The following is a 12,701-nucleotide window of genomic DNA, read 5'->3' on the forward strand; positions in this document are numbered from 1 at the left end:
CCATTTGTGGGCAGAGCAGGGGGACGCTGCCCGGCTGCGGGGCTGGCTCTGCCGGGGCCAGCGCCAAACGGGGCCGAGCCGGCCCCGCAAGCTCCGCACTCACGGCCCGGTGAACGCGGGTTCGGACCGCGGGGAGGGCGTCAGGGGCAAAAAATCGCCCGCTCGCGTTTCACCGGGCATCCCCGGCGTGGCATCGCCTCCGGTGGGAAGCGCATCCCGGGACCCGCGCTCGGGGCGCGCCGCGGAGCCGGGGCTGGCGGGGGGATCCCGGTGCGGGACAGCCGCTCCCGGGGTGGGCACATCCCTTTCGCCGCTGAGGCTGCCCGGCCGCGGGCGGGGCCGCGTGGGGACACCCCACAACTTCACGCGAAGTTTTCTCGCTGCCTCGTCCCCATCCGGCGAGGGCACCGTGAGGACGAGATCCCGCAGCCCCGCTCCTCGCGGCGCCGCCAGCGGGGCACATCCCGCCCACCGGCGGGGAGCGGAGGGGCCCGGGGCGCGCCCGCCGCCCCGCCCCGGCCGCCGCCCCCGCGCTGCCGCCTGGCAGGGCGGCGGGAGCCGCGGGAGCTGCTCGGTGCCGCCGCCGCCCGGGAGGGAGGTTATGTAAGGGGGGAGGGAGGCGGCGGGAGGAGGAGCAGGACGGCTCTCGCCGCCGTGCAGACGCCGTGCAGCCGCAGCCAGCCGGGCCCGGGGCGGCCGCATGTGCGAAGTGGGGACGCGGCCGCCGCTGGCCGCCGAGCGCGGGGAGCCGCCCGGGGGAGCCGCCGCCGCCGAGAGGTGCCGAGACATGGGGTGAGTGCGCCGGGCCCGGCCCGCGGGGGCTCCGCGTCCCGGCCCCGCGTGGGCGCCGCCTCCCGCCCCGGCCCCGCCGCAGGTGCGGAGCGGAGCGGGGAGAGCGCGGCCGCCCCGGGAGCGCTGCCCTGAACGGCAGCGTTGATAACGTAATTAATCATTTGATAGCGTAATTAATCATTGCCGCCCGCTCGGGAGCCGCCGGCGGAGCGGGCACGCCGCGGGGGCAGAGCACCGGCGGCGAAATCCCCGCTGGAAGGAGCGGGAGCAGCTCGGCATGCGGCGGAGCGGGGCCGGGGCCGGTCCGTGCCCGGTCAGCCGCGGGATGTGCCGCGAGTTCATTGTCAGGTCTTTCACTCGCTGCTTCTGCCCGAGCTCTGGCTGCTGGAGGCACACGGTAAACTTGCCTGGATTGTGCCAGGTGGTCCCTAATTTGTGTAAATTTTTTTCCCTTTTAAATTTTTTTTTTTAACATGCCAGAAGTCTCTGACCACGTGTGGTGGCCTCTTGGAGAATTCAGCTTGGTCTTTCCAAAAATTAGTCCTGCATTTTTGCTATCCTCTAACTTATATGAGGGGACAAAAGCCAAATGCTGGCATTTGGGCAATTTGTGAACTGAATATCAGAGAAGGGAGGTTAAGGTTGTGCCTTTGGCTTGAACTATATATAGGTTTGAGATCCTCTCGACCAGAATGTCTTGGGGGATTCCAAACCCACACATTTAATTTACTTTATTTTTATCCTATTATGTTCTCTTACACCTTTTCCTTGCCTCTCCTCACCACCATGTGGCAAGGAATCGTTCTCCAGTTTCTGAGCTTCCTCTGCTGCTTTCAAATGTCCAAATTTCCACTATGGAATTGTTAATTGTTGTCGAATTGTGGTACAATTTGAGGCTGTATAGTTAAATGAATTAAAATGACATGCACGTGTTCAAATTTGATACCCAGGAGTACTGAATAGAAGTACAGGGGCAGAGGGAGAAATAGGATCTAAGTGAGTATCTCCCCACGTTTCTCTTCAGGATTACAGGGGCTCATCTGCTTCTTAATTATGCAAAGTTTCACTGGAAGATAAAAGAGAAACTGTCCTTGGGGTTGGAGAAAGAAGTATTGAAACCTGTTTGGAGCAGCACTGCCCCGCAGAGTCCAGGATGATCAGAAACATCCATCCACGGAAACTTGCCTCTGTCACTCTGCCTGGGTGTCTCTAAAGGCAGATATTTTAGTTGCTGTCATTTTTAACAGCTTCCATGCTGGTAGATCAGTTTAGCTGTGGCTTGGAGAGATGAGTGGAAGGTCACAGTGCTCTCCACCCCTTCTGTCAGCCAGGTGGAGTTGTGGGCTCGGTGTGGTCCTGCTCAGGCTGAGAAGGACTTTGGCTGCAGAGGCTGCTGAGAGCTCTGGCTGTGCTCCTGTCTGTGCTGCTGCATGCAGTGTCAGAACGTGCAGGCTTGCACAGGGAGCAGGCACGTTCGCTAGCCCAGCTCAGCCCCCTGATTTAATGTGTGTCTCAGTCTCTTCAGCCTTACCCTGGTGTGAGATCAGGCTCCCAGTGTCATTCACTCCCCGGGTTCCAGCGTGGGTTGTGCCTTCTCTTGCACTCTCTGTACAGAGTTCAGACAAGGTGTTTGGTGAATATGCATTTTCCCAGTGTCTCACATAATTATCTTGCCATTCACCTTTCTGATCCAGAGAGCTTGGAGGCACATTTGTGATAGCATTACAGCAGCTGTGATAGCATTACTGAGCACACATGGCACAGGAGCAGCCTCCCAGTTTTCTTCCGGTTCCATCTGTGCTGCAAATCCCTCACCTCTGCATGCTCCAGCTTGTCCTTCTGTACTCATGGGCACCTCTGTGCTCAAGCAGGATGTGGTCAGAACACAGAGCTCAGTCATTCTTACTTGGATGAATATATTTTGGCCCAGGCATTTGAGTGGGATTTGCTTCCTGGGCACATTTTGGTGTCACATATGGGGAATGTACTCATAGAAATTGTGGCAATGACTTGATTCTTAGCTCTTAAAATATTTTTTCTTTTACTTTCCTTTTTTTCTTTTTCCTGGGGGTGACCATTGCTAATGATTCATTTAAATGCTGCCTATGGATTTGGCAGTGACTGATCGTGCTATGAAACCTGATACAGCTACTTGAGCTTAGCAAAGCAAAGCTATTTAAATTGCTTATTAGCTGTGAGCTGAGCTATTTAAACTGTTGGTTTAGTTCAACTCACTAGGCAGCAAGGTAGTGTCAAGTTTTACAATTTACATGTTTTTAAAAAAACCTAATGCCTGTAATACAAGGGACATGAAAACAACCTTGTAAAAAAGTCACCAGAAAAAAAAATCTGCTCCAGTGTCCATAAAAGTCAATGTGAAAGTTGCTGCTGACTGAAAACCACTGTATTTTGGTCAAGCCACTGTTAAGAATCTCACTGGACAAATGTCTACTTTGAAGGGAATGGATCTTTTCCCAAATCACTTCTTTCTTCTACCCAGCATATCTGCTCACTGCTGTTACCTCAATCCTCTCAAAGTTTAAACTTCAGCTATTTGAAAACCACAATGTAACACATTTCCAGCTGTAGAAATCTGTGTCTGAAAATACCTCCTTCTTTGTCTCTTGCTGTTGCAAGCCAAGGACTGACACAATCAAGGAAGTGTCTCTGATGTTAGTGGGCTGCACCTACTCATCTGATAGCTGTGGTCTGGCTCACCATGACCTCAGTTTCAGCAGCCCAAGTTAAATTTACAGTTATAAGGATGCTTGTGGTTTTGGTATTAGCTGATTTTAAAAGGTGTTGGATAGCTGTTTCATCTGTGCCTAAATTCTTTTATTATTTTCATTTCTTTACTATCTTTGTATTTCCTTATCTATCCATAACAAATAATTTCTGTTATGAGGTGTATGACAAGTATCCAGTTTGGATTCGACCTGTAAATCTCTTCACTGCTGAAGCTGATATTTATATTATCCGTTGGATTAAAACTCAACTGATTTAAATGCCCTCTAGCATTAAAATTGTGTTTTAGTTCTCTTTTATAAATCATATCAAAATGACAACTAGGTCTTTGAGTGTTAGAAATTATTGCAGAAAGCTGTCCAACTGTAGAAGTGTGTGTGATACAGGTTAATGATGAACTAGCTCACAGCACACCTTTCTTTTGATGACATGAGATGTCTTCTCTTTGCTGCTTCCTCTGGGGCTGGTGGGGTAATTTAGTCCCCTGCAGCTGGGATCCATCCATAACTCTCCAGGTGAGCTTTGAGCCAAGCCCCAGGAAGTTTGGAAAAGGCAGGTTTCCAAGCCTGGGTCAGGCAATGAAGGACCCTCATCTTAAGGAGCTTGGTCTCTTGAACAAAACTCTGTTCCCCCTGTGATACATTCACAGAAAGGTGCATGGGGCTGTATTGCTGAGGGCAGCCATACATGATGTTTTTATTATGCTCTGACATCTAAGAGCTCAGGGAAGGCTGCCTTGCTCTCCTCTCTCCTGCTGCCAGCAGTGCCAACGTCCATCGGCCAACACGTGGCTGTATTTGGGGAGTAAAAGGCAAAACCTGATGTGAGGGCAAGGAGTGAAGGAGATAAACAAAGGAGAACATGTGATGAGGCTCGTGTTACAGGAAGGCAGTAATTTTGGAGGGTGTTCACTTTCTGGTACCAGCAGCACTTTAGAAACCATGGTGATAAGCTGAGCCTGAGAAGCTCGGTGGCAGGGATGGTGTTGTTGCAGAGGAAATTCACCTTGGCTTTCCTCCAGCTCCCGCTGAAATCCACGGGAGCGTCTCACCAGCTCCCTCCAAAGTTTGTCCAGGCCATCTGTCTGCCAGGGCAGGGGCAGGCAGGGAATGGCACCTGGCTGTCCCTGCAGTCCCTCGAAGCAGGGCTGGGACAAGAATGTGCCTGAACACAGCTGAGTTGGTACTCTGAGCTCAGGGACTCTTCTCTTGAGATTTCAAGGTCAGCAGCTTAAGTTTGGTTCCCAGCATAGCTCAGGGGGGCAGATTATATCCAGCTGGTGGTGGTTTTGGTGTTCAGGGAAAGGGACTGAGATCTGATAGGTGCTGAGGCTGCTCATCTCATGTTTTTGAAGCTTGATTCTTCACAGCCTTGGTTCCTGACATGGCTATTTCCATTGTGCAGGGTAGATATAAATGGATGTTACTCTGACTTGGAGGATTCTGTGTCTGTGTACAAATACAGGTGTCTGTACAAGAATCTGTGGAAAAGTCAGGTCCAGAGAACTTTGTGTTCTGGAGCAGTATTTGGGTTCACTGAAATGATGAGGAAACTCCATTGACCTCAGCAGAGTGTAGTCCCTTATGTTAAACTCATTTATGCAAGGTTAGAGAGGCAGGGAGCTTGGTGGGGTGGGTGGAAGAGAAAAGAAAGGACCAAACAGCTGGGGCCTCATAGTGATTTGTGGCTGTTTTGAGTTTTGGTGTGGCTGGATTCAGGTGAGTGAACAAACCTGTAACAGTTTTTTGTCCAAGTGACTTCACCTCTCACAACCATGTGAGGGTTCACAGCACTGCAGACACATGCATGAAACTGAATTTATGAAGTCTGCTACAGATGAATTCACTAAATTATGAGGAGAAATCTGCCAGTACCACAACTAGTTTGAATGTTCTGCTGCAAATTTCCCAGGCATTTGTTCATGTAGAAAGAGTGGACAGAAGGAAAACTTGATACCAAGAGTCATGAGTTACATTGCTTTCAGCTGCTAACCTAATTAATTACCACTGTTACTTTAATTATCACTTGAGAAAAATCTTATAAATAAAATATTCTCCACAAAGCTGGGATGTCCCTCAAGCCCTTCTTTCTATTTGAAAAGAGAATGGTGAGTAGGTCTCCTGATAACAAAGGCATCATCTAAATTCTTTTTAAATGGAAACATTCTTTTTAAATGTTAAAAAGAATTATTTGATGTTCAGTTCCTTTAAACTGAAACTTTTTAAACTGATCCAGGATGTGATCAAGTGTTTCAAACTGTTCAAGCATATTCCCAGCATGAACCAGGCAGAGGACAGTGAGTTTGCTGAGAACACAAGAGCAAGGGCATCAGCCTGGTTTTGCATCTAGGTTTTCTGCAGTGCTGTGTATTCGTTTTATTCATTCATTTGGCTCTGTTATTGCAGTGCCTAAGATAAATAGCCTCACCCATGAACGTACACTGAGGGACTTAGGCGTAAGCATTTTCAATCAGCTGTTGGTTTTCCTGTTGACTCTGCGATAGGGTGTGTGCAGAGTGGGAAATCCTCATTCCTCAAGGTTGCTACATGGTCAAATCTGTGTCTGCTTTCACCTTGAATGCTCTCCATCGCCTTCTGCACTCTGTGCACTGCAAAGACAGTGTGTCACTTGTTTATCCTGCGATTTGGTCATGGCTCTTTAGGATGTAAATGTGCTCAGAGGAACATTTCAGCTGTTTCTCTGATAACTGTACACCGTAAATAGCTGATGATCCTGTTCTTAAACCTCAGAATGTGACGAGGGCATTGCCTTCAAAGGAAGACAGGAAGTGTTTAAGCTTGAGCATTAAAGAAGCCCTTTGGATGGCAAGAGCAGTTAGGCAGGAATACACAATTAGTACCTGGGAAGGTTGCTGCCACAGCCACGCAGCACCCAGCGCAGGTTGGGCACGGTGTGAGTAGGGCTTGTGTAATACACACTCATGCAAAATGTACAAGATGAGATGGGATGATGCAGTTGATCTTTGATTGTATTTTTGGTGACACATGCTGGCTGCTCTGTGCCTGTTTGTGAGGGATGTGCCTGTGCTGCGGGCTCGGTGCTGAGCTCATGTGTGACACCAGAGCTGCTGCTCACTCCTCATTGACGTGGCAGCTCTTGGACCCTCTGCATCACTGGCAATTGCTTCCTGATGGTAATTTTGCCACCGGGGTCAGGATGAAAATGAAGATAATATTTTTAAAGAATGGATGCTCGAGGCGTTTCAGGATTTGTTTAGAAGAGAGGGATGTTGCTGGCTGACATCAGCAGGCGGGACAGGCTGCCTAATGACTCACAGGGGAGCAGGAGCCTCTGCTGTGTAGGTGTGCTGCATTTGTGGGCTTCAGTGTGAGGGCTAGCAAGAGCTCTAGCTGCAAAACAACAGGGCTTTGTCATGGAGCAAGAGTGTGCAGATTTGAGACAGGGGAATGAGGAAAGGAGGGTGATGGAGGTGTGAGCAGATAGCGCTGCTTGCTGTGCAGACCTGCTCCCTTCAGAGGCACCACGTCCTCCTTTCCTGCCTCCTCCATGCACTGATCTGATTTTATTTGTTTGACGTGGCTTATCAAAATGCAAGATTGTAAGAATTCCTGAAGGGACAAACTGTTTCCTTTCCATCTGGAAGTTTCGCTGCAGCCTACAGGATTTAGAAACTCAACCCTTCTGCGAGTCAGAAAGAAGATTTCTGTAGAAGTTGCACTTTTCTGCCTGTGCATCAAGAGGCCTGGGAGAGCCCTCCAGAGCTGCCAGTGCTGTTCCCCATTAGCATTTTCATTATAATAATAATAATAATCCTGCAACTGCATTCTTATCAGGCAATGTTTAGTACCTCAGTGCAGGAAGACAGCAAAGGCCTCTGTGGAATACATTAAAAAATGCGTAGCCAGCTTGTAAAATATTTTTTTCCTAAAGCTGCTTCTGCTTGTACTGAGGCTCCTTCCTTGTGGAACTGTGAAATGGTGCTCTATGACTGCTTACTGAATAAATACTTGTTGTTTGCTTAATGCTTTGCAGCAGATTCTCCTCAGATATGGAACCGCTATATTTCTTGGGGGTAAAAAAATACAAAATGTTAATCTTGCTTGGCTCTGAAGGGAAATCTTAATTTTATTTGTGGAGGTACGAGCATTTTATTTTTAGTATTTAATTACTTATTGTTTCATCCCTGGAAAAAGGGCAGTGTAGCCAGAGCTGGGCAGTACTCAAAGCTTTTCCTTTTGAAAGGTACTGTACTTCAAGGTGCAGTCTCCCATCATATTAATTGAGTTGCAATGACTGACTCAAGTTCTCTGCTGTTGGGAGTTGCTCTGTAATCTGGAACAGCAACACTTTATTGTTGCCTTTGTTTCACTCCCTGGTTTTATCAGGCTTTTGTACTGCAGCTTCCCACTATGAATCTGTGGCACCCATCTGAAATGTCTCTCTGTAGTTGTTTGTGGGAACATACATTGTTTTGTGATATTGAAAATGTTTAAAAGAGCATTTGATAAAAGAGGGAGAAGTTCTTTGAGATGAGAAGTGCAGAATGTCCCCAGCCAGCACTCAGGGCTGCTTGGAGGATGCGTGGGACATGTGGGGAGAGTCTGGCACCTTTTTATCAGTTATTTCACAGACGGGGGTGTCTAAAGATGAGCTCTGTTCTGGTGGGTAGCTCAGACACTGGTGCAGAAATGGCAGCAGTGCAGTTGTCCCTGTGCCACCCAACCACCCCAGCTCCTACAAATCACATAGATGAGTTTGCATGAATTACAGATTTAAAACTTGTTCCATGCCAACAAGAGGCAGATTTGGCTTGCAGAGCTGATGACAATTGCCCTTGGAGGATCCCACGTTTTGGGATGGAGCAGTTTCTGGCATGCAGGATGATGTGATGCCAGTCCTGGAGGTGATGTCGTCAGTCCCCATTAGCTTAACTTTCCCCCAGAGTGTCCCTTTGGATTATTCTTCCACCATGTAGCATGTCCTGATGTGGAAGTGGCATTTCATAAATGAGAGCCACAAGGTGGTCAGTTTAATCTCCTTCCACCTTCATACAAAGGAGGAGGTCTATCCACTTCACCCACTCCCTTGAACACTAACACAGTATATCTGCAGTTCCCTTTTTTCCCCTTCTTTTTTCTTTCCTCTCTTAATATTACTTGAGCTGAGTCTGTATCTCGTGTGGTCTGTACATAGGATGCACCTAAGCCCTTCCAGGTAAAGTCCTTACTTCTTACACCCTCATGTGGTCCAAACCCCCAATAAAAAACCCCAAAGCTGAAATACTCCTCCCTAACTTGTCAGGAGGTTTCTGCCCAGCCGGGACAGAAAGTGGGCAGTGCTCAGGGGCACAGTGTACAGCAAGGGCACAACTCCTGCCCTTGGGTGCACAAGGAGGAGATAAAAATATCTTTGTACACAGTCCATGTTAAATTCAGTGATTGTCATAATAATCCCCCCTCCTCCAGCTGTGATAGGGACAAATTTATTCTTTTATGAAACAATGAAGGAGGTTTAGTTGCCTAAAACTTTACAGCACACAGGTGAATGAGAACTCTCTCTTTTCATGATTATTTTATGTTTGACAGCTGTTTGTCACTTTCATGGTCCATTACAGGAGATAGATAACCTTCTGTTGCCTGTTGTTTATAGAGGTGTTCCTCATAAACTTGTATTTAGTGTCTTCTAAAAATGTTCATTCATAAAACCCCATCTAATTTGGTTTATGGTCCTTTTAAAGAAGAGCAGAAATTGGCTTGACTGAGAACAGGGATCTGTCACTTCACTACACCCACCCAAATTCAAGGGGATGGAGCTGAAAGCTGGAGTCTGTAATCTCAGTTACAATGAAACACAATAGCTGTGAACAAGGACCAGATCCCACGCTCCAGGGAGGGAATTGTTGCTTTAGGAGTTATTTGGAATGGATGGGAAGCTGCTCATCTCCCAGGCAGATCCAGAAGTGTGTCTGTGCCCATGTTTCCCTGGGGAACTTTTCTTTCCCCTCTGTGCCTCTTTCACCTTCCCGTGTGCTTTGGAGCAGGAAAATTGGTATTTGTGCGCAATGAGAAATTCCCCTTTGTCTTTTGAGAGCTCCAAAGGACAAATAATGTTTTTAAAGTTTCCATGTGATCCTCCAAGACTTTCCCCAGACAGAAGGTTCTGAACATGTGTTTTCTGAGACCTTCAAAACTGCACATTATGGGAGATGCATCAGCTTTCAAGGACATGGCAGTGTGCAGCCGGGCTCTCCTAGCAATCCCTCTCGCCCTGCTTTTCCTCCCCAGACTTTTCTGCAGGGCTGTGGTTTTGCAGAGAGCTGCAGGCACAGCTTCCCTCATCAGCTGGACCCAGGCCTGGGGTAAACACTCTCCTGTGGCTGTGGTTACCTGCTTTTCCCTCCACAGGGAAGGTCTGCTCTGAATTTTTCAGCTGCAGAGTAATAATCCTGCATGTGTATTGTTCAGATCTTTGGGAGAACTTTTCTCCATTGAGTTAGAAATTAGCATTTCAAATTCTATGGGGGAGAAGTTGCCAAAGTTTTTTATATTTTAAGCTTAGAGTTTGGAAAGGAATCAAAATATCTAATCCACTTTGCATTCCCTGCTTGGTCTTTCCTCCCTGCCTTATGAATTGGCATCCTTGTCCTTTGGAGGGAGAGCAATATCATGCAACTCTGTACAGCTTCTCTTGTGAAATACCAAAGTAATATTGCTGCGATCCCCAGCACCCTTCCCAATAGCTGTTAAATTAGCACAAGTGACACAAGGTTGTACTGGAAAGGGTTTATGCTCATCAGCTGCTTTGCAGGATGACCTCTGAATTATTGGCCAGAAGATAAAACAGACACACAACTGCTGGGAGCAGTTTGGGATAGTCCAGTGCTGTTATTCCACTAAAGAACAGCTGATTTCTGTGAGTTACACAGGTGGTCCAGACTTTGCACCTTGGAGTAAAGTTACTTTTCCCCTCTTTTTCTTTTTCCATCTCCTTTTTGGCACACCTCCTTGCCCTGTGCTGAGGCTGGAGCTGCTGCCTGGGGGGACAGCCTGGCTGGAGCCCAGGGTGGCAGCAGCTCCAGAGCCAGGTCAGTGCTGGCAGGGAGGCACATGGAAAAACACAGGGCTGCTCTGTGTTGTCCAGGGGGAAATGGGCAACTGAAACATTCTTTTGCTGCCTTCAGGGGTAGCAAAGCTTCCTTAAAAAAACCTGTGTTTAGCGAGACCTGTGAGAGAGGCCTTAAAAATGAAGTCGGTTTAATACTTCGGGTGCTAAAGTGTGAATGTGTGAAAAGCATAGTAAGAATTTCTCACCAGTTGGCACCTTGTCCTCAGTGGGTGAGCAAGTACTTGATCCATTCTGCATACCAACACCAGGCATTAATTTTAGATCACAGGCACTGTGAAGAGTGCAGTTTCCAGCTCTTGACTTGCTGTATTTTACTTATGGCAAATAGGAAAACTGATACGTGAACTTTTTTTACCCCCAGCAAGGGAGGTGGCTGTTTCCACTAGCAAGGACTTTCCTATCATCAAAGTGCATGCAAAACAAATTACTGCAGAACACAAAACATTATTTTGAATCCTATTTTAAAACAAACAAATGTTCAGAATTTTGTTCTGGAAGCAAAGCAAAAAATCATTTAACTCATGTGATACGGGTTTAGTATTCTAGCATAAACATCTGTGGAGAATTTGAGCTGATTTTGCTCGGATTTGTTTGGTATAAATTAGCAGTAACTCAGAGCAGGAGAGAATCAGGTCTCCTGTGTGTATTCTCCCATTGTTCTGAAGGGTGGATCCATAACTCATAAAAGGGATGTGTAGCAGCCTGGTGTGTTCCATGGACAGCTGGAACATGCTGAGCCACTGAGGCAGCACTGCAGAACTTTGCTATGGAAAATGGTTGGCAGTGAGCAGGGTGAGCCTCTGGTCACTGCTCAGCTGCTTTGGTTTGTTTCACAGCATTGCTGGGGCCTGGTTCTGTCCCCTCCTGGTTGATTTCTCTTTTGGGAGTACACATGGGGGTAGCAAAATGCATTTAGTGCATGTATAATCACAGAATGGTTTGGGTTGGAAGGTGCTTTAAAGGTCATCTGGTTCTAACCTTCCCATCTATCCTTCCACTGGACAAGGTTGCTCAAAGCCCCATCCAGCCTGGCCTTGGACACTTGCAGGGATGGGGCAGCCACAGCCTCTCTGAGCAGCCCATGTCAGTGCCCCACCACCCTCACAGGGAAGGATTTCTCCCTATTCAATCTAAACTTGTCCTCTTTCTGTTTAAAGCCATTCCCCCTTGTTCTTTCACTACACGTCCTTGTAAAGAATCCTTCTCCAGCTCTTTTGCATCCCTTTAGGTACTGAAAGGCTGAAAACTGAACTCTTCCAACCTGTCTCCAGATGAGAGGTGCTCCATCCGTCTCATCATCTGTGTGTGTCCTCCTCTGGGCTCACTCCAACAGCTTCACATCCTTCTTACACTGGGGATCCAGACCTAGATGCCATAGTCCAGGTGGGAGCAGGGAGAGGGGCAGAATCACCTCCCTTGACCTGTTTTTGGGATGACCCAGAGCATGGTTGGCTTTTTGGGCTGCAGGTGCCCATTGCTGAGTCAGTCCTGCCCCAGGGATCCTGTGATCAGGCAGTCCTCCACTGGATTCTCAGGGGGCAGGGCTGGCTATATGGCTGCCTTTAAAAGTGGGACAATAACTTCAGAATCTCTTCAGCCAGAGGGAAGAGAAGGAATGAGAAGTACCAGGAAAAGGAAGAGTGCATGTCTCAGTGCTGGCAGAGAGTGGCACTGATCAGGGGCCGTGCAGAGCAGCAGAAATGAGCACCCTGTGCTCCCAGAGCCCTGGGCCAGCACACAGCCAGCTCCATCAATATCCCCGGGGGCCCTGGGAGGGAGCCCAGCCCCAGCCTGCCCGCCCTGCCGGCCCTTTGTTTGTATCCACGTTCACAGAAAAATTATTTTAGATCATCTCATCATTTTAAACATTTGGTAAGTGTTAATATACTTTCAGCTCAGTGGAAATAATCACCATATGGCTGTAAGATTTGCCATCTGTCCAGAGACGCTGGAATACAATTAGTCCATGTAGTCCATTTATCAATCTATAAGTGACAATATTCACAGTCCTGGCAACTTGGGCTGCTGACAGAATCAGCACTTGCATGGGCCTACCT

The 12,701-nt window shown here is 48.0% G+C and overlaps 1 protein-coding gene across 4 annotated transcripts in view; it reads left to right on the forward strand.

Annotated features, from left to right (window-relative positions):
• Positions 1-551: 551 nt before the first annotated feature.
• The window catches only part of HOMER2 (homer scaffold protein 2), a 59,149-nt gene continuing 46,999 nt past the window's right edge, over positions 552-12,701 (forward strand). For all 4 annotated transcript variants that reach the window (XM_059482052.1, XM_059482054.1, XM_059482053.1 and 1 more), the window contains exon 1: positions 552-792. In XM_059482052.1, the coding sequence (XP_059338035.1) occupies positions 701-792 (92 nt within the window). In that variant the 5' untranslated portion in view covers positions 552-700. The remainder of the gene's footprint in view (positions 793-12,701) is intronic.

This window comes from Ammospiza nelsoni, chromosome 14, assembly GCF_027579445.1.
Source record: "Ammospiza nelsoni isolate bAmmNel1 chromosome 14, bAmmNel1.pri, whole genome shotgun sequence".
Classification (NCBI taxonomy): domain Eukaryota; kingdom Metazoa; phylum Chordata; class Aves; order Passeriformes; family Passerellidae; genus Ammospiza; species Ammospiza nelsoni.